At 48.9% G+C, this 20,999-nt stretch overlaps 3 protein-coding genes and 1 long non-coding RNA gene across 7 annotated transcripts; 2 read left to right on the forward strand and 2 right to left on the reverse strand.

Annotated features, from left to right (window-relative positions):
• Nucleotides 1–79: 79 nt before the first annotated feature.
• DCXR (dicarbonyl and L-xylulose reductase) lies at nt 80–4,238 on the forward strand. The gene is made up of 8 exons (XM_068209809.1): nt 80–505; nt 589–686; nt 785–939; nt 2,176–2,218; nt 2,525–2,624; nt 2,795–2,859; nt 2,951–3,068; nt 3,526–4,238. Exons 1-8 carry the CDS (start codon nt 250–252, stop codon nt 3,627–3,629), a joined length of 939 nt encoding a protein of 312 aa, XP_068065910.1. The 5' UTR covers nt 80–249; the 3' UTR covers nt 3,630–4,238.
• RAC3 (Rac family small GTPase 3) lies at nt 3,805–9,039 on the reverse strand. Of its 3 annotated transcripts, none has more exons than XM_068209810.1 (6): nt 8,897–9,039; nt 6,763–6,834; nt 6,374–6,491; nt 5,674–5,736; nt 5,029–5,188; nt 3,805–4,918 (listed from the first exon to the last, which is right to left on the reverse strand). In XM_068209810.1, exons 1-6 carry the CDS (start codon nt 8,929–8,931, stop codon nt 4,788–4,790), a joined length of 579 nt encoding a protein of 192 aa, XP_068065911.1. In that variant the 5' UTR covers nt 8,932–9,039; the 3' UTR covers nt 3,805–4,787. The 3 variants fall into 3 exon arrangements, with proteins under 3 accessions (XP_068065911.1, XP_068065913.1, XP_068065912.1); XM_068209812.1 differs by having other exon boundaries at nt 8,918–8,984; XM_068209811.1 differs by lacking the exon at nt 8,897–9,039 and adding an exon at nt 8,428–8,474.
• Nucleotides 9,040–9,176: 137 nt separating this feature from the next.
• Nucleotides 9,177–10,365, forward strand: LOC137485348 (uncharacterized). Its single transcript, XR_011005288.1, has 2 exons — nt 9,177–10,120; nt 10,185–10,365. It is a non-coding gene; the product is annotated as an uncharacterized lncRNA (long non-coding RNA).
• On the reverse strand, nt 9,648–20,994 carry LRRC45 (leucine rich repeat containing 45). 2 transcript variants are annotated; one of them, XM_068209802.1, is made up of 17 exons: nt 20,754–20,994; nt 20,074–20,135; nt 19,147–19,217; nt 18,662–18,840; nt 17,828–17,956; nt 17,076–17,188; nt 16,518–16,576; nt 16,327–16,404; nt 15,256–15,391; nt 14,872–14,949; nt 14,597–14,708; nt 14,357–14,427; nt 13,381–13,473; nt 12,689–12,781; nt 11,652–11,825; nt 11,412–11,559; nt 9,648–11,009 (listed from the first exon to the last, which is right to left on the reverse strand). In XM_068209802.1, exons 1-17 carry the CDS (start codon nt 20,977–20,979, stop codon nt 10,813–10,815), a joined length of 2,019 nt encoding a protein of 672 aa, XP_068065903.1. In that variant the 5' UTR covers nt 20,980–20,994; the 3' UTR covers nt 9,648–10,812. The 2 variants fall into 2 exon arrangements, with proteins under 2 accessions (XP_068065903.1, XP_068065904.1); XM_068209803.1 differs by lacking the exons at nt 19,147–19,217; nt 20,754–20,994 and having other exon boundaries at nt 20,074–20,095.
• Between the last annotated feature and the right edge of the window lie 5 nt (nt 20,995–20,999).

The following is a 20,999-nucleotide window of genomic DNA, read 5'->3' on the forward strand; positions in this document are numbered from 1 at the left end:
CAGAAATTATGCCCTCCTGTCAGGCTCATGTGATGCCAAGGGCCAAAAAGCAAGTAAGCTCAATGACTGGGATGTGGAGAACAGAGATGGATGAGAAGAAGACTTGCAGCTGCTTCTTAACAGAGTACAGTCAAAGAACTGAGATAATAAGAATTTTAATTGTCATCTTCAGCAGCAACTTCGAGGGGGCAGAGCTGGTAGGTCTTTCTCATCAGACTCTAAAAAGCCCGGTTTTCTGTGGTCGCTGAAATGATACTTCAGTCACGAGTGAGAGCCACGAAACTTCACCTCTGCCTGTCTTGCCGGATGAGCCTGGAGGCGGCTTCGTGCTGCGCTCCCCCGGCGGAAGCGGGGAAAGATTGCCCGGCTCGCTCGCCCTATGGAGCCGCGCCGCTCCCGGGGCCCGCCCCGGCCTCGGGCCCGCCCCGGCCACAGTCCAGCCGAGACATGGAGCCGCATCTCAGCTTCCGCGGCCGGCGGGCCCTGGTGACTGGGGCCGGCAAAGGTGACCGCGGGCGGGGGGCCGGCAAAGGTGACCGCGGGCGGAGGGGCGGGGGCCGGGCCGAGTCTGACGCCGTCTCCCCGCAGGGATCGGTCGCGCCGTGGCCGTGGCGCTGAGCAGGGCCGGGGCTCGCGTGACCGCGCTGAGCCGAACGGCGGCGGACTTGGAGAGCCTCACGCAGGAGGTACCGGACCCCCTCCTCCCGCCCCCCTTCCCCGCCCCAATAACCCCGCGGTGGGGCCCCGGGCTCCCTCCGGCTCACCGCCGCCGCCCTCGCCGCAGTGCCCGGGCATCGAGACCCTCTGCGTGGACCTGGCGGACTGGGAGGCTGTGGAGGCGGCGGTGGGCGCGGCGGGGCCGTTCGAGCTGCTGGTTAACAACGCGGCGGTGGCGGAGCTGCAGCCGTTCCTGGAGGTGACGCGCTCGGCCCTGCAGCGGTGAGTGTCCGGCCCCGGCCCGCCAGAGGCTCCCGCACCGGACCGCAGCTCCACGGGGAGCTCTGGGACCGATGCTCGCCAGGGCGTTACAAAGCTGTGAACGTCAAAACGGCGGCAGAGCTTTCCAGAAAAGGGGGTTATTAGAGGGAAAGCAGTTGGACAGAACTAAGTCAGCAACTGGTGTATAGACACTGGACAGGCTGACATGCACACTTTTAGCAGTGCCCAGTGGTCGACTGTTACTGCATATGTCCTTTTTCTTTACTGTCTTTTCATTCTTTACATCATCACCTTTCACCCCTTAAACAGCTAAAGGAAACAAAGCACTGGCTCTTACATCCATTTCTAAGTAGCCAGAACATGCAGTGTCACCTCCAGAACGGCGGGGTTCACCTGTCATCCCACTGGCATGGGAGGAGAGTGCCTTTGCTGCTCATCAAGCTCAGAGCTTCCAGTCTAGTTCCAGCTCGGTTAAAATGAAAGGCAGTTGTTGCTAAGACAATTCAGAAACAGAGACAACAAAGCCCGGTAAGGAAGCAAAATTGGTCATGGTGGGAAATTAAATTTGCTAACTACAATAACATGACTTCTTTATTCTCTGAAAAGGTCTATATTTTTGTTGTGAGCACGCTTTAGGATACAGGCTATCTTGACCACGTCCTTCTGAGAAAATGGGTCATGCTGTGTCCCTGTGTTAAAAATGACTGTTGAGAATCTATAATAAAGGTTTGTGACTAAAACATCAAATGTATGGATTCTGCTAAGATCATTCTGCAGAATTGGCAGGTGGAAGCCTGACTAAGGAAGCACGATGTGGCAAACAGAAGAAATGCTGCCTCTACCCACCTTACAGCAACTTTGCTTTGTAAATGTGTGAAGGGTTTGCTTGACCTAAGAGTCATCTGCCCTGGCTGAAGCCCAGGGCTCTGTTTAAACTTTGACAGAGGAATTCCATTAGGCTGCAGAAGAGCAGAGTCCTGTGCAAAATGTACCTGGTGCATGCCTGCACCTCATCACACACTGACAGGCTTGCAGCCAATGGATGGTTCTGGTTCATTGCTGAGATCCCACCTGACCATTCTGGTTCTCCTGACAACTTGGCATTTCTGTCCATGTCCTAGAGTATTCACCAATGTTTCCAAGAGACCAGCAGCACTTGTCCTCTGCTGCCTCCCAAAACAGCTCCCTGGGCTGGGCTACAACCACTCTGTAACTTCAAATTTTATTTATTTGTAGGTCTCTTGATGTGAATTTTGGGGCTGTGCTTCATGTTTCCCAGGTGAGGAAGAACTGTCACTGCAGCTGCCTCCATGAACAGCAGTGACTAAATTGTTGTACATAGCAGGGCTATGTGTCCACTGTGGGGGCTGAAAGGACTGCAGTCCAAAGTCAATCCGACAAACTATACGTACAGTCCCTTCACACTCTTGCTTTGTAAGCAGGAGGCAGAGAGGACTTGCTTCCTCCAGATGTTTTAGTTCTTTGGTCTACCATAATAGCCCAGCAAGATTCCTATAGAGTGAAATAATGATTGCTCTTGTTAGGATTCTGGCATTCCTTTTTTTCTCTCTCTTCCCTCTCCCAGATAGTTGCTCGGCAGATGATTGCACAGGGTGTGCCAGGAGCTATTGTGAACGTCTCCAGCCAGGCATCGAAGCGTGCGCTGAGGGATCATGCTGTCTATTGTAAGTGTGTGCAGCTTTAGCACTGCCCCTCTCAGTTGTGACCAGCTGGAGACCCAATCACCAAGCTGCCAGCTGCCAGTTTTGGGCTGCAAAATACCTGTGTGTTCCATAGCACCTCCAGACCAGGTGCTATGCAGTTAAATATCTCCTCTTCTTCCCTTCTCTTAAAGGTTCCACAAAAAGTGCTCTGGATATGCTGAGCAAAGTAATGGCAATGGAATTAGGACCCCACAAGGTAGGAGTCTGTGAGAGAAAAGTGTGAAAGCTGAACCTGATGAGCACAACCACAGCAGTTGGATTAGATGGTTTGTTGCTCCTGGTCCCAGATTAGGGTGAACACTGTGAACCCCACCGTGGTTATGACTGACATGGGGAGAATTAACTGGAGTGACCCTCAGAAATCTGCTGCCATGATTAATCGGATTCCCCTGGGAAAGTTTGCAGGTCAGTGATGTACGTCTCTCCCAGGCTGAGCTCTCATGTTTTCTTCAAGCCTTCTCACTGACATCACAGCTGGAAGTTGATGATTTTTGGGCATTCAGCTCTGCTGAATGCCTTTTGGCTGAGTTCCTGCAGTATTTCACCAGGACAGGGTGAGAATCAACCCTCCTCTTGCTTTTTCTACAGCCTCCTCATCTTGGGACAAGTGAAATGAACTTACTCTGTTGTTCATAAGCCTGACAGGGTGTTTGCTGTGACCTAAGCACCATTTGATCACAAGGACATTCTGATGTCCAGCTCTCAGCCACACTGTCCCAGACACTTCATCAAGCACAGTATGAAGGCAGAAACACTTTCCGGCTCTAATTACCTGTAGAGGTCAAAGGCAGACCTTTTTAAGTGCTTGTTTTTCTGGTACACTTTGAGGTGGGCATCAGATGTTCTCTGTGTTTGATTGCAGAGGTGGATGATGTGGTGAACAGCATTCTCTTCCTGCTGAGTGACAAGAGTGCCATGACAACTGGCAGCTCACTGATGATTGACGGGGGCTTTCTTGTCTCCTAAGATGACACCTGCATTTCACACCTGGCCTCAGTTTTCATATGAATACTGCCTAAATGTAAACTGGATAGCAAACAATGACTTGCTTCTTGCCAGAGGGGCAGCAGGGCTGAAGACTGTATTAGAAGCGAGGCAGGAAATCAGCTCTGCAAGGCTGCTATGTAATAAAGTTCACGTACACCTTCATGGAGAATGTTTATTGCACCAAATAAGGTTTTATCTTGTCACTCTACATGATGATTAGAAATTGGACCTCTCTTCCAACCCTGTTCCCCCCCCACAACCCTTCAGAAGCTCTCCCTGTTCCATCCAAATCCACAGAGTCTGTCTGCATTTTCAGTGGGAAGGGAAAGAAGTTAGCAGACTCCTCATTGCTTCCTTTGTTGTCTTTAGTAGAAAAAAAAAAAAAAATAGAGGCAACAACCCCAGCCCTGCTCTGCAGAGACTGGATTTTGGGGGGAGGCCCTGCTAAAGACTGATTGGGGGGGGGGGGGGAGCAGCACCATGCTGTCCTAGGGTGTGCACACACAAAAAGGCAAATGCATTGATTGCACAGAGCTGTTTCACTCACAGAGTTTGGCTAGTACCCAGTAAAGCACCTAATGATTTGTTTTTCAGCTTCTCATTTACTTTGACCCCTTCCAGGTCTGGTTATGATTTCTTTAACAGTCTCAGGAACATTCTGCTAGAGTACCAGTTTGTTAACTGTTAGCCACAGCAGGCTGGGCAAGGAGACCCTACCATCCTCACAGCTATTCTTGTCTTTCAGCACCATTGAAATCAGCTCCCTCCCCACTCCCACCAGGATGTTCACCACTTGTTTCACCTGCCAGTTGAAAACAGTTGTTTCCAGAACAGGATGGATGTCTCAGCCCTTTCCACTTGGAGTTCAGGAGAGCCAAAACAGCTTGTTGCCTGAAGGAGCTACCTTGCCTTCCCCGCTGTACCTCCCCTGGGGGCTGTATAGTCCCCAGCTGGTCTCCTGTCCCCACTGCCCCTTCACATCAACACTGACGTTAAATCAAAGAGACATTTAAAAAACACTGACTTCGTACATGATGAAGGGCCCTACACATCCCAGCCCCCTTCAGAAACACCCAGCTTAATATGCAATCTGTCAGAGGATGACAGCATGCTGAGCCAACACCAAGGCCACAGCCCTCAAAACATGGTACACTTTTTGCCAGGCTTCTTCACAGGCGGCGGGCAGAGCACAGCCCGGATGGCTTCATCAAACACCGTCTTCAAGCCCCGCTGCGTCAGGGCAGAGCATTCGAGGTACTTTACCGACCCTGGGGAAAGAGAGCTGCAGCTCAACCACTCCAGTTCTACCACCATACACTGTCGCTCACCCACTCACAAAGCTCAGTGCCACCGACATCTGCCTGCTCATGAGACTCACCGATCTCCCGAGCCATGGCCAAGCCTTGGGGGTAGGTGATGGGGGCCAGTTTCTTATCACGTAACCTTTCAATGGTGTCCTTATCATCCCTCAAGTCCAGCTTGGTACCCACCAGGATAATAGGTGTATTTGGGCAATGGTGTCGGACCTCAGGGTACCACTGAAACAGAGAGGCATGATAAGAAAAGTAGTTATATGAGTGGCCATATCCATAAGGATGCATTCCTACTACTGGGAATGAAGAGGTTCACTGCTGACATGGTGGCAATACCTGAGCAGGATACTGCTACCTACAGTTCTAATATGCTCTGCAAAAAGAGACTGGTGCAGGTGTAATAACGAAGGCACCAAGACACAGAATCCTGACAGACACTGCCAGCCAACTCTGCACACAGTGCTTTCCTTAACTGCATTTTAGCTTCTAAGACATCCCTTATCTTAAAACACAGATTCAGAAAGGCAATAACTTAGCCAAAGAAGTCATTAATAAAAAGCAGGCCCCACTTAAAACTTGCAGGCTATGATTTTCCCTTGCCAAAACATTACTGCTTGAAGTTTTGGGCTTGTAGGTGTGGTGTTGGGTGGGGCAGGGAGTGTCACTGGTTCTTCCTTTCTACTGTTTCACCCAGGAGGAGAATACTTTACCTTAGCTCGGACATTCTCAAAGGAGGCTGGACTCACAAGGGAGAAGCAGATCAAGAAAACATCCTGTGCAGAAACAAGAGGGTCAGCTGTGCAGAAAGAAACAGCTAGAGTGAAGGGAGGCTGCAGAGGAAGCCTGAGAAAGGACAACGTCCTCCCACAAGCAAGGACTGCTGTGGCCTTAAGAAATTCTTCCCCATTAAGCATGTTAAACTAATTCAGAGAGGGAAGGAATGGACCTTGAGTGTATGATTGCATCTTCTTTCACAATGCTGGGCTCTGCATTGTGAGCAGAGCCTGAGGCCTCGAACATCTTAACAGCACTAAGGGCTTCACAAGCAGCATAGCTGCTTAGGAACTGCTACACCCAGAAACACTCCTAGGGCAGCCCAACGGGGATCTGTCCTGCTGAGACAGAATGGGAATATGGAACTGGCTACACTGCACAACGGCCCTACAGCATTCCTTTTACTTGAGCCTCCCTGGGGCACCCATAACTCTTCAAAGACAATTACAAAGAAGAGACTAGAACAGGACAATCTCTTAGGTGAAAATCAGCTGTGATACTTCTTAAGCAACCAGAATTATGGGTGTAGCTGCAGGAACTCAGACCTTCCTCAACAGAAAGAAGCATGCCTGTCCTTGGGAGCCTCCCTGTCTCTGAGAGGGAGCAGTCACAAGCCAGCCCAAGCCCAGCACTCACCGTCTGTGGATAGGACAGAGGCCGCAGTCGGTCATAGTCTTCTTGCCCTGCTGTATCCCAGAGGCCCAAGTTCACTGGCTTTCCATCTACCATCACATTGGCAGAATAATTATCAAACCTGCAAACGAGGAGTCCCCATCAGTGACAATTTTGTGGTGACCTTCGCATCTTTATAAGGAATTCAAAGGGGCAGTGAATCAGGAAAGGATACTGCAGCACAGTTCCAGTGGGGACAATCTGCCTTCCTCACACACACAGCCACAGCATCATCCTTACCTGTCAAGTTCACAGTCTGATTTGCAACAGCCACTTCCTCACATACAAACCAAACTTTTACACACACAATCATACAGATCAAAAAGCAACTGAAGCCCAGGGCCATTACTTACACGGTGGGAATGTATTCTCCAGGAAAGGCATTTGTGGTGTAACTGATCAGCAAGCAGGTCTTCCCTACGGCCCTGCAGAGGGTAAGAGTGACAAGCATAAAGAAGGGTACAGCACAGAGCACTAAGGCAGTAAAAGTCACCCTTCCCCCACCGAAAACACACGGTTTGGTAAAAAGCTACCATGTGAGAAAACCAACCTGTTGCAGGCTGGAATTCCCTAGTTGTCACAGACATGGCCTGAACTCAAAAGGAGCACCTTGCCTGAGCGCTTCCTAACCCTGCTCTCTGTCACTCCTTTTCCCTACCCACTCAGCCCTCAGCAAGACATCAGTCAAAATACAGTTGTTTCATGGACCAAGAGAGGGAATAAATTAGGGTTGTGTGCTGGGCTCAACAGATGTATAGTAATTTGGCAAAATGGATAAACAGGTTAAAAAACATGCAACAATGCAGAATTCTGCAAGCTCCTCAGATACAGGAATTCAGTATCAATAAACAAAAAGGAGAAAAAGTAATTATCCATAAACAAAAATGGACTTTAAAATTGACTACTGTCAGTTTGGAAAAAAATAGTGAAAAAGGATAAAAACACCAGCTCAGGGCTTTGCTGAAGGTTGGTGGGATTGGTCAGCCCAGCAGTGGCAGCTGGCAAGGGCCAGGCCAGGCCTGGCCAGCAATAGTGTGAGCACAGGGACTTCAACCAGTCCTGCAGACTTCCTAACTGAGAGCTTCACTATAAGAACAGAGGAGTACCAGCAGTGTGAGCAACCTCTTTATCACCGAGAAAGTTGTAAACTGCAGATAACCTTCCAGAAAAAGACTGTGAGTGCCAGTGCCAGGGAAAGGTGGCTTTCAGGTGCCTGGGTGAAGCTGAATCGCTAGCAGAAATGGGCATCCCCTACTCAATTCTGCAGCCAGACTGATGTAAGAGAGGATGACAGAAGAGAGGAAGAGAGCTGACAGTCCCCTGCACACACAAGGATGACAGAAAGCACCGAGAGAATGAACAACTATTACAACTTTTCCTTTGGATTAGGTCCCCTCGGTCTGAGAAGAGAGAAGTTTTGTCAAGAAGCACTACGCTGACTGGCCCAACTTTCCTCCTTAAGTGTGACTTCTCTTCCCACCAAACAGAGACACTTGTAATTCACAAAAACCTGTGTATCTATGTGTTTCTTTTAGTCTGCACTGTTGCTTTAGTCTTAAGGCAAAAGACACGACAGCAAACCTTCAGCTGAACTCCATTTCCAACATCCTGAGCTCCCAGTCACTCCTCTCCCCTCTGCAATAAGGCTGTACTTTCTCCTACTCCCTTCTTTAGCCCTCACAGGCTGGAACCTAGAAGGCTTCACCGCAAATGTGTATTTGACAGGGTGGTATGCACGAGAAAGGGGAAGTCTAGTCCCTGCCTAAGACCAGTTCACATTTAGGTCTGAGTACCTCAGCTCTGTTCTTGCTAAGGTGATCAGAAAAGTAAACTGGAATTGTGAGGAAAAATACGCAGGATGAGCTAGGAAGGTTACAAAGCAGCATAAATCTAGTGCATGCCTGCATCTTGCAAGCAGATGTGTTCGCCAAAGAAGGCATTTAGGAAGAGCCTTAAGAAAAAAACAGAAAGGGTGACAAGGAGCAGATGGTGAAACCAGAAAGAGCAACGCATTTCACCTCAGAACAATCAACAATAGGACATACGACATCTGCGAACATTAAGATTTTCGGGACGACTCTGTCAGGAACCAAGCAGGTACAATGAAAAATAGCAAAATACCGGCACCTACAGGGAGGCACACGTAAAACCCAGGAGAAGCCTGTGTTTGCTACCCAAGCAGCACCCGAGCTCATGAACTACGAAAGGAGCAGGGCCGGGTTGCGCGGGCCGCGGCAAGGCCCCGGCCTCCCGCCGGGACTCGGCCCGCCGGCCCCGCTCCCGCCGCCCCCGGCCCGGCCCCACCCGAGCCAGGCCCTCGTCCACCCAGGCCGGACCGAGCCTCGCCGCCTGGCGCGGGGCCTCCCCCGGCGGAGCAGCTCTCCCGGGACGCAGGCCCGGGCCAGCCCTCCCCTCCTTCCCTCGGCGCCGCCGGGCCCGTTCGGTGCGGGGCTGCGGGGGCCGGGGCGCGGCCCCTCCCGCACTCACCCGTCGCCCACCACCACACACTTGATCGCCTGCATCTGCCCGCGATGGCGGCGCCGCGACTGCGCCGCAGTGGCCGCCCGCGGGGTGGGGCGGGGCCGGACCGCGCCGAGCGGAGCCGAGCCGAGCACCGGGGGCAGGGCCCCTGTCCCGCCGGCTCCGCCCCCGCCGCGCCGCCGGACCGGGACGCGGCTCCGCCGCGGGCTCTGGCACGGAGCAGCGGCGGCCCCGCCCCACGGCAGAAGCGGTGGGTGCTGCTCGGGGCCGGTACCGCACTGGGCCCACCGGCCCAAGGACAAAGCTGTAAAACCTGGTTACGTTGTAGCTGCATAGTTCACCGTCATCTGCTCAGAGCTGCTGAGGAACAAAGATGGAGTAGGAAAAATCCCTCAGGAAGACGGCTTTTGGCTTCCCCTACCTCCCCGAGGTACCCTGCCAGCAAAAGAGGTGCCCACAGTAGTGGCCCTGTCCGAAAACAACAGGCTTTGCTTTTCCCTTACCTGTGGGTCTGCAGCGCTGCCCAGCAGCCACAAACGAAGTAGCTATTGCCACAGGTGCTCTTCGTTATGACTAGGGAACAGCTTCCCAACTTCTTTGCTTTCATCTTAGTCCAGACCCAAAACCATCCCCATCTCACCCACCTGTAACAGCCTTTTAGCTGCAGGACAGGCTGACAGGATCTTCAGGAGAGTAACACAGCAGAAGGCCCCACCCTCCACACCAGCCAAACATACAGTTTGCCACTGTCCAGTGCTAATGCCAAAATGCAAAAGTTCTTTATTAAACAGAGAAAAACACAGTATAAAAAATTAACGCAAAGCAACCAGTCCACACAGAAACGTTCATTTTCCAGGTGTCTTTTAAAATATGTACTCTAAGATATGTTCCCACCCCAGACTTACAGGAAGAACTCCCTCAAGGCTCAATACTGCTGGCCTGACAACAGCTCCTGCTTTCTCCAATTCAGACTCTAGTAACCCTTCCCTTTCTCCAGGTCATGGCAAGGACTTGCAGTGCCAGGAGAGGAACCACCTTCTCCCCTTTGTGCTCTGAGTATCACCTCCCCAGTGTCACACCAGAAACATTGCTCCTCTCCAGGTTAAGGCCACAGCACTCAATTCTAGGAGCCTGAGAAGCCAGGAGAACAGTTCTGCCATTTGCCACAGTGAAATTAAATCATGTAGCAATATTGGCCACAACATCTTCAGCTAAGGGCTGCAGTTCACAGTGAAGAAGCACAGATGTTGGCAACCAATCACCCTTTCCCTGCCACTCACTGTTGCAGAAGTAGAACCACTGCCAAGGCCCAGCTGTCCCACGAGGACATGGACAGCACTGCACCAAAGCCCCTCGGTGCAGCTGTTTCTGTCCATGCCAAATGTGTTTCTATGGCACATCAATACAGCCAGAGCCACAGAGGGAGGGTAAACAAGCCAGAGAGGGCCCCATCAGACTCTGCTTCTGTCTGTAAACACTGGGTGAAAAAGTACAAGTGGGTAATATCTGATGTTTCCAGCAGTTTCAGGATCCCATTAGCAAGACAAATTGCTCTGGCCCACAGGGAACTGTAAACACTCCTGTCGCTGTTTCTCACGTTTCTCTGTGAACAGCCCTGGCATCCAAATAAATGCTGCAGCAGGACCTTGCCAGGGGACATACAAACCCCCCAGTAACCCCCTGTACCAATAGGCTGAAGCAGTGCAGGGGAGGGGGCTCGATATCACAGGCCTGGATGGTTGTTTCCTCCTCTCCTTTACACTGTCAGGAGGAAGACTTCTGAACAGCAAGAGCATTTGTCTATTTGTGAGCCTTTGTGTCACCCCACTCTGATAAAACTGTCCATTTAGGAAGAAGGAGTTGTACCTGAGTTGCTCACCCTTTCCCTGACAGCAGGTATTTGGATCCTTTAAGCCACATGCTCACTTCCTAGAACTGTGGGCTCCCAAGGGAGATCCCTGCACATATGCCATGATGGCATTCTGCAAGAAACTTGCTCGCTGGGCCTCCTCTTCCCTCATCCTGGAGATCTCAGCCTCCTTCATTCTCAGTTTCTCCAGCAGCAGAGAGATCTCACTCTCCTTGTCCAGTAGTGCTTCACGGTGATTACTGGATAGGGCTGTGAAAAAGCAGCATTAGTAAAGAAAATCAAGGTATCCCTGGGATAAATAAGAGCAGGCAAAAGGCAATGGAAGTGCTGCAGTCAGCAAGCACACAAGAGGAGCTGCATGAGACAACATGAGAGGTTTTGCACAGACAGCATGCACACTTCACTGTGTGAAGAAATCCAAACATTTTGCCTGCTGTGCAGGTTTGAGTGGTCATCTGAGTCTTGGTCTCTTTAAAATGAGGACAGGAATCCCTGTAAATACATGTGGATGGAGAGTACAATTCACAGGTGTACTCACAGGCAGGAAGCACTTGCTTCCTGTGAGTCACTACCTGTGAGCACAGCTCAGTTCCAGGCCAAATGCAGGGTAACTCAGAGTTACCATTTGAGAAGCGTGAAAGGATCCATCACCTTTCAGCTGTCTTTCCAGAGCTGCAATCTTCTCTCTCAGCCCATCCTGGGCTGTGCGTTCAGCCTCCAGGTGCCCAATCTGCTCCTGTAATTCCACTTTCACCTTATTTAGCTCTGTCACTTTCTCCTCTTCCTTCCTGTCCATGTCCTGACACACAAAGACAAATCCATGAACAACCAAACAACTTCAGCAACTTGTTCTGGCCCTGTGGTGACTATCTCTACTCCAGTCCAAACTACCTGCTGAAGTTCCTCCAGCCTCCTCCTGAGCCCATCAGCACACAGGCTCAACTGTTTGGCTTTGGCCTGGGCCTCAGCAACCATTTCTTTTTGCTTAAGGCAGCAGTTCTGAGCTTCATCCCTTGACTCAGTCATCAGCCGCAGCTTCTCTTCTAGGTGTTCTAGTCGTTGCTGCTGCCAGACACAAAGGAAAATGAAAACTAAATAGTCCCACTTCATTCCTATGAAGAGAATCTCCCGTCTCTGTTCCTAACACAGTGAACCCTTTATTGAGTCAACTGGCACTGACAAGCACAGGACACAGTCCTGCTCCTTGCACTTAGGAGTGACTCCAAGTAGCTTCCTCTTGCCAGGGAGGACACTGACAGAGACCAAAACACTCAAATGAGAAACAGAGACAGGTCCTTGGCAGATGCACCAATGCCACCGCCAGTGTTTACAACCAATGCTCTACCTTCACTTCCTCCATACCTCACACGGCTCTGCAGCACCACTGCATGCAACTAAGCAACTGCTGGATCCCACATGGCAGTAACTCAGTAATTCTAAGTCTTTAACTCAATGAAGCATTTTCTCTTGTGATGCTACAAATAAGTAAACATTCTAATAGTTTTTGTGTATTTTCCTCATCCCTTGTTCTGTTTCACAGGAAATTAACTTCATTGCCATTTTCACAGAGTTCAATACTACAGTGACTTTATTTATCTAGCAGCAGTAGCCACCTGAAGAAATTTCTCAGTGTTCAGAGAAACAGGAGTACCCCATGAAAGTTGCCATTAAAAAGAAGGATCAACATCTGGCCATTGGCTTCAGATGTTGGCAACTTAAATCTGCCATAACAATATCGACATCAGTTCTGTTACTACTGAAGACAGTTCAAATTAGACTTTTCAGGGCTACTTCCTCAGCAATCACACCATTTGTGGGTCAGTGAAACCCAGAGAGGAGCGACTTAGCAGCTCCCCAAGACTAAAACATAGACTAGGTAGCCAAACCACTTCCTCCCCACAGGGACAGGCCCACAGACAGGTCCTTACCTCCTCCAAGCGTGCCTGACTCCGGACTTTAATTAACTCCTCCTCTGCCCGTCCTCGCTCATTTAGTGCAGCTGCTTTGACTTGGCTCAGCTCCTGCCACAGAAACATGGAAAATCATTCCAGACAGAAAAGCTGCATTGCTGCCACACTGACCAGAATACACCAGCAGCTTCCATTCGCAGGCCATAAAATGACACAGCTCTCCTTCTCACTCAGGGGCAGCAAAAGCAAACAAAGATGACAAACCTTTCCTCAGTTCAAGACTGCTATCTAAGTTCAATGCAAATTTTAGTTATATGAGGGCAAGTATTGGTTAAACCTTTCCAAAACAAGGGAATAGGAAAAAGCACTGCTGGATGTAGCTGGGGAAATAGATACGGATAAAGATGCTACACTACTTGTGACAACATGAGAATCCTCTAAAGTCAAATCTTAGTAAGACTCTAACCATGTTAAATGGAATCCTTATTTTTGTCCAATCTGAATTTACAAGTTTCTCCTTGGAACCTTCTTCCTTAATCCGAAGCAGTAAAATAATTTTAGCTGGTATACTGCTGTTTTCTGTTCCTCCTTACAGCACATGACAATCTTTACAAAGGTCTGTACTCAGAGACTCCACAAAGCTTTCCTGGCAGCCTTCTCTGTGCACTGCTATATGAGTGTTCAGATGTGCCTAGAGCACTTTTTCTCACCTCATCCAGAGATATCCTGATGGCCTCCAGCCTCTGGATCCTGTCGTGCATGGAACGTTCGCTGGCCTCCAACTGCTGTGCCATACAATCCACCTGCAAAGCAGTAGAAACTAGCAAGTGACAGAAAACCATTCCCATCTCCAGGAAAAGCAAGCAGCAGGACTTCTTGTCACGATAGTGAAGCATCCTCTCACTGACCCACCTACCAGCAAAGTAAAATTCTTACCTCCCCCAGAACTCCACTAGGAAACAACAGTACAGATGGAATCTGCCCTCTAGAAACTAGGAATTTTCAGACAGAGATCCCTCCCAGGCCACAAGGAAGGAGTCCAAGCTCTCATTATCAAGTGATACAAAACACAACAGATTCATTTTCTAGCTGTAATGTTGGTAAAATCCTCCCAGTCTGTGACTTTTCTTAATAGATTTCAATATCTTCAGAGAAATCTATTAGTATAATTTTATTTTGGAGAGATTTCAAACCTCAGTAACACTGCAAAGAGAATTGGTTGTGGTCTGTTGCCCTGTCCACACTCAGACAAAAGCCCCTTTGAAACATAACAGAGAACAGAGAAAGAACTAGCATGCTGAGCCCCGTTAAAGGACTGTTTATGTATAAGCAATTAAAACATTAAAATGTATTTATTTCAGAAGCAAGAAAATATTCCTTATTTGTAATTACCTCTGTGCACAGACCAACATGAAGGCCAGCCTCCCAGCCTCTCTTGTAGCATCACATATGACTCTGGCCCGTACTCTTGAAAGTTAGAAAATCTTACTAGCTGGTAGAAAGTCTTGTGATCTCTTCAGTCAGGCTTTGCTTGAAGAAATGGCCCGTTATTCCCACAATAAATCTGAGCCCACTAACTTTTTAACTTTTTTAAGAGTACGTTACAGCAAACAATGACCTCCACTGGTAATGTGTGTCAGGACCAAAGAAAGACTAACCAGGATGCTGCAGAAACCCCATCCTTACCTCTTTTACCCGAAGGGATTCCATGTCTTCAAGGCTTTGTTTAAATCTTCTTTTCTCCATTTCCAGACGTTCTGCAGATTAAAAGCAGGCATATGACAACTCTGGCATTCCTGCCACACAGCTGTATTCATGCTTTTTCACACTCTGTCAACCCTTTCTCCTCAGCTGCCTGTGCTGTTGACTCAGGAACAATGATCCCAGCCGCAGGTATCCACAAGCTATTTCTACTCCTCCCCTCACCTTCAGCCTCCACAGCCCGCAGCTTCAGCTCTGCTGTTGTGTTGGTCAAGTCTTGCTTCACCTGGAACAGCTGATCCTGCTGAACTTTGCACTTCCTCTCCAACTCATCCACCTACATAAGGAAATTACCACCACAAAGGTTTTTCTTCTATTAGCACAAAAAGTTGGCTGTATAGGACAATGAAGAGACACCCAACCAAATGATCAAAGCAGAGACCATATATATGGAGCAGATGTTCAAGTGCCACTTCTCAGACTTGGACTTGGTTTCCTACCTGATTTCTCAGCAGCAGATTTTTCTCACTGGCAGCAGACAAGTCGTGCAAAAGCCTGCCTTCCCGATCAGCACCTTCCTGCAAAAAGTACCAAAATTAAAAACCTGTACTCCTCATAGTTCTTGCACTACCAACCTGTGCCAACCAACATGACACCCAGCTAAATCCAACCTACACCGTAAACACCAGGGCTCCTCTTCACACCTGGCAACTATCTATCTATTTTACACAAGAATTTTTGTCGTGGTGGCTTTAGCTAAGCAGTAGTGGTAAAAACCATGCCTGCCTGTTGCATCCAGCATCCCCCAAATCTACACAAACCAGTTATGACCTATAGCCCTGCTCTCAAACGTAACTAGGACTTATCCAACTTATCCAGCTCACCTGCTTTTGTTGCTGGAGCTCCTTGAAATGGCACTCAGCCACAGAGTTTTGCTCTTGTTTCATGGCATTCACCAGCTCTCCCAAACTGTGCACCTTCTGTTCAGACAGAGCCAGGGCAGCTTCAGTCATCTGCAGCCTATAAAGAAAACCACTTTATGGAGTCTTTTCCAAGGCAGACACTGCAGCAAGCACTCTATGACCTGGTACAAGGTGCTAATGTCCATCTTGCAGTAGGTGACATCAGGCTACCTAAATGAGGCATTTTTTGCTTCTGGGGAAAGGACACCACTGACCTCTATACACAGCAGCATCTACAGTGACCTGGGACTTCTCAGGGCCCAGTGTTCTGGTGCTCATTGCATTTGCCCTGCACTGTCTTCCATGAGCCAATTTCCCCGCCCAGACCCCTCCAGGATTTGCCTGCTCCCACAGAACAAAGCTGGCTATTTTATATCACTTCAAAGTTGTTTAAAATTAGACACAGATTTTAAACATGAGTAGCAGAAGCAATTTGCTTGTTCTGTCCAAGATGGACATGTCCACATCACTGCATGGCATAAAACACTGCCTTTACCTGGCAGAACTAAACCAGGCTGGCTCAGCAGTGTTTGAAGTCAAACCACGGCCATGTGCATATGGCTCTGCACAATCTAGCACTTCTTTTGAGCACCTCTTCCCCATTGTTCCCAAGCCAGGCTCCTCCATACCTGCAGTGATTCCCAGAGAACACTGTCAGCTGCCAGGGGAAGCAGGTAGAGATTCCTTCCAGGCTGTAAACCATGCAAGGGACATGTCCCCATCCCATCTGCACAATCCTTTTTCTTTCTTCCCACCTTCTGTAATTCACTTGCTTTTACACCAATGTACTGTAATTTTACTTAAAAGCAGGCTAAGTATCTAGTGTGGCAAGCTCAAAGGCTTGATCTGACTGTAATTTCTGGATATTACTGCAGAACTAACCAAAATAGCAATCCAGCTACCCTACAAGATTATCCCCCTTCTTAGAAGCTCTGCTCGGCACTGCTTATACAGCACAAACAGTGGGAAGACAAAGGATTTCCTCCTCCATACTTGGTTTTCAGTGAATTCATAATGGAGTACTGCTCATCCAATGCTTCCTGCAGCTGGCTGACTCGTGCTGCAGACATTCTGCATTTGGGAGGAAAAAAAAGGGAAAAAAAAAGGTGGGTAATTTCTGCCAGGAAATAGAGAGTGCTCAATTCTGCCATAAAAGAGCAGAAAACATTTAGAATCTAACTCACTTCTCACTCCTGGCTCTTTCTTCTTTCTGCTTGTCTACAGTATCCACAAAATCCATGAACTGTGAGCAAGGCAAAATTCAGTGAGAAAATTAACTGCATCAGATACGAACCTTTACATTTCTCATCTTTCTCCTTTTAACAAAACCACTCTACTGGAAGCAAACTGGAAGTTTGATTCGTTTATTAGCACATCTGAATAAGGTCATCAGCTACAGGGACTCTGCATCCTGAGGTGTCAGATGGAAAAACAGATCTCTAGGTTTACACCACTTGGAAAATATCAAATAAATTGCAAAAGAAGAAACAAAAGCACAAATAACCAAAACTCCTCCAGAACCCAAAATGAGTATGTTCAGCAGGGATGTTTCTGTACTCATACATTCATTCTGTACTTGAATAACCTGGCTCAGAGGACAGACTCCATGTTGTGTGCCTGCCCATAAAAATGCACATGCAACTTTAGGTGCACAATAATACTATCACTGAGTGTTCTGTGGGGACCTCAAAGGAAAGCAAAGGACTCCAGTGACCCCATTTGAACTGCCAACATCTGCTGACCTGCTTGTTCTTCTCATCCTTCAGACTCAAAACCTCCTTGCTGAGGATGCTCACTTGGTTCTGGGCCTCACTCAGGATAGCCTCACGGTCTTGGTTGTGATCCAAGGCTTGTTCTGAAGCAGAGAGAGCAGGAGAACATGTACAAGTTTCTAAAGCAACAGAATAGCAAGCACAGCTGGAAGAGGATGACCACTGGATATCAGAAGCACCAGGACAGTTGCCCTTCTCAGGCTGGCCCATGTAGAGTCCCACCTTACATCACAAGGTGGGGTGGGATCAAAGAGAGCAGTGTGTGTGGGGTAATCAACACCCTCAGGAAAGCTGTTAACTCTGCTGTGGGCAGGACAATGACACAGGATGTGCTGCGTAAGCCACATCAAAACTTGGCTCATCAGAGACAAACTATGAGCAAAAATCTCAGGTTCTCCCACATTCATATGGCACATCAATCTCTAATAACTCAATCAAATTTGGTTTTTTTGGGGTTTTTTTGGGTTTTTTTATTTGTTTTTGTTTGTTTTGGTTTTGTTTGTTTGTTTGTTTTGCTTTTGCTGGTGAAAGTGACATTTCCAACTTGATTAGCCCTCAGTAAAGGACAAGAGGAGGTGACACAGGACGCTGTGGAAATGCTATTGAGAAAGGGAGGGAAAGAGGGTTAGCTCTCATCTGGAGCAGCAAGTGCCCTATATCCCCCAAGTGCTGGAATGGGAAAGGACTTAGGCGTTTCATTACTGTACACACATCACACTTACCCACAGCTTTCAGGATGTCACCAGGAACATTGTTCCCTGCCAGCTCTAGCCTCTTCAGGGTCTTGTTGCTATGCAAGCAGTTCAGCAAAGCTCTGCCACCCAGAAGCCCAATGTTATTCCATCGCAAATCTACACAGAAAGCAAACTTTCACCACGGCAGTCACGTATCTGCTGAGAAATGCAGGGCTCAAGAGAACCCATGCTCCTTATGTATCAACAAGCACAGTTAACTAATCCCAGGTGGTCTCAGCACAAACACAGGTGAATACTGTGGCCCCTTTCAAGACGAATGAGAGGCAGAGAAAGTGACAAAGCAGGAAAGGCAAGGATAAATGTTTACTAAACTGCAGGAAGCCATGACAGTTGCAAATCTACAAAAGTCCGTGTCTCACATTTGGCTCTCACAAGCCTTCCTTCCACAGACAGAATCTGTGGATGAGAAAGAATCAGCAACAAAGGCCACACTCTCCTGAAATTCCAGCAAAATTCCATATAAGGACAAAGCGAGTGTGAATTAAGTATCCAGAGTCTGTCATGAGGCATGCCAACAGCAACCACAACTAGGAATGAGAACACTTCTTCCTCCACTAAAGGCGGTTCTGCTCCAAGTACACAGTTCTTCATCTGCAGGTTTGGTTCCAGAGATTCCAGTTTCAGTTCCCACTCTGTAAAGGCCATGGGGTTGTGACCACTCCCTGCACAAATGCAGCAAAGCACTCCAGACTGACAGGAACTGGGAATGACACCGACCAGTTGGAAGAAATTGAGGCAAGAAACCTGAAGATACAAGTGTGTTTGCATGCATATATGTATACATGGGCAAAGAACTCTTACCCAGCTCCTGAAGGCTGGTATTTTGTGTCAGTGCCATGGCCAGCTCTCCAGCTCCTTGATGGTTAATTTGATTATTGCGCAGATCCAGACGCTGAAGAAAGTTGTTTGCTCTCAGTCCTTGACAGAAAAAGGAGAAGCCCTCCTCCCACATGCCGAGGCTGTTCCACTCTAAGGTTAAGCTAGGGAAATCAGACAGGATTGGTGTTTGTGGAGTCAATAGACAGCTGTTACACGGATCACGGTATACCCAGTCAAACACCCAGCTCTGTGAGTAGACTCAGCTTCAGAGAGCAGGATGCTGCCAGGGCCCAGCATCCTCCAAAAGAGCACCACCAGTTTTCATGCCTTTGCCTTTCCCACCCCTCACAAGAAATTGCACCATTTGGCATTTCTCCTACCCCAACAAAAAACACCCTCAATCCTTTTCAAATGTTGTGCTCCACCTGGCAGGAATAGCACAAAGAGAGGTAGATACATTTTTTTACCTCCTGATGGATTTGTTCTGCCTAAGAAGTTTTCCCAAAGCCTCAGCTCCCATGGTTCGCAGGTTATTTCCCTGAAACAGAAGCCCCAGGTGATCAGTAGGCTAAGCTTGTCCCAGTCCACCTAGACCACGAACACCACCTGACACATCCCAGCTGTAACACCAGTTTCAGTCGGGCAAAAACAGTCCAATCAATATTTATTTCACATTATCAGTCAGCCTTTCACAAAATGAAGAACCCTGGAGGAACAGTGGATCCATTCACACCACTGGTCTTTTGAGGGCACCATGACGGAGAGCTTGCAAAAATCACAAAATAGCCCAGGATCAGCATGGGCCACGATGGGACAGAAAGCGGCGATTCTAGATAAGCATAACTATTTTAACACACTTCATTAAGAAGGACTCTGTTAACACAAGCACAAATGAGTGAGAAAGTTACGATGCAGTTTGTGACTGTGAAAATAGCTGTATGCCAGATGAATACAGACAGAAAGTCACTCTCAGTAGAGAGAAAAATCACATCTGAAGGCAGATGCTTAGTTCAGAGCACACGGTAGTCAAAAGACAGAAACACAAGTAGAACAGCTAGTAACTCACAGATCAATACAGAAATCCCCAAAAAAGCCTACATAAGCCTCATCTACCCAAGCAGCAACTGACAAAAGGTACATAGCAATAGCTTCCTATCAAAATAGAGTAACTGAATAAAAATGGATAAAGATGATCTGCAAAATGACTTCGGAAAATTGTGACATGGTGTTAACGAGTTAAGGAATGAGTCACTTAAGAACAAAAAAGTTACAGAAGTATGCATCTTGTTGAATAATCCTGCACCAGGACTGTCCAATTCTCTTTCTCATTAAGCCTATGCTCCTTTTTCCTTCTCCATCATAGAACACTGCCAATTCTTTTCAAACAGACTCACCTTCAGATCCAAAGATTTGACTGTGGTGTTGGTGCAAAGACCATGTAACAAAAGTCTTACACCTGAGCAAAACAAAACAAAACAAAACAAAACAAAAAAAAAAAAAAAAAAACAAAAAAAAAAAAAAAGAAACAAACAAACAAAAAAAAGCTGTTTATTTCATCTGCGAAACCCTCCGCCTAAACCGGCAGCATATCATCCCAGCCTATCATTCAGCTAAACAGCCAGCTCAGGAGACGTGGCTGCAATAAACAGATCATTTGATAAACTGCCACTGCTGGTGGAAAGCTTGAGCCTGAGCTTTCAGGGCAGGAGACTTTATATATTCTCAAAAAGGTGTCCGGGCAGAGAACTACCTGTCAGCTTGTACATCTACCCGACTCAGCCCTGAAAAAAGCCCACGTCTAGGCAGGCTCAGCGGACACGGATGTGCTGCCCACTGAGCCCCCTCACTGCCGGCTACTTTAACCAGCCGGATCGTCCCGTCCGTCCACGGCCAACAGAAGCAGAGCCGCCCTCGCCGCCGGAGGGCGAACCGAGGGGTGCGTGACCACCCGCCCGGCCACGGACTGGGCACCTTGGCCGGCCCCAAATATGAGCGGCCTCCCGCCCCTCCGCCGCGCCCCGCTCGGCGCCAGCGGGAGAGCGGGCCCGCCGGCCGCGCTGCGGGTAGCGCGCACCTTCCTCGCTCAAGCCGCAGTCGCCGAGCGCCAGCGCGGCGAAGGGCGCAGCACCGGGCAGCAGCCGGGCCAGCGCGCTGCACGTCGGCAGCGAGAGGCTCTGCGCCGCCAGGTCCAGGCGGCCCCGCGCCCCCGCGGGCTCCCGCAGGCGCCGCAGCACTGCCTCCTGCGGGGCCGCGCCCGCCGCCGCGCACAGCCGCGCGTACTCGCGCCCGAACCGCTCCATGGCCGCGCGCGCTCCCCCGG

The sequence above is a fragment of the Anomalospiza imberbis genome, chromosome 19, assembly GCF_031753505.1.
Source record: "Anomalospiza imberbis isolate Cuckoo-Finch-1a 21T00152 chromosome 19, ASM3175350v1, whole genome shotgun sequence".
Lineage (NCBI taxonomy): Eukaryota > Metazoa > Chordata > Aves > Passeriformes > Viduidae > Anomalospiza > Anomalospiza imberbis.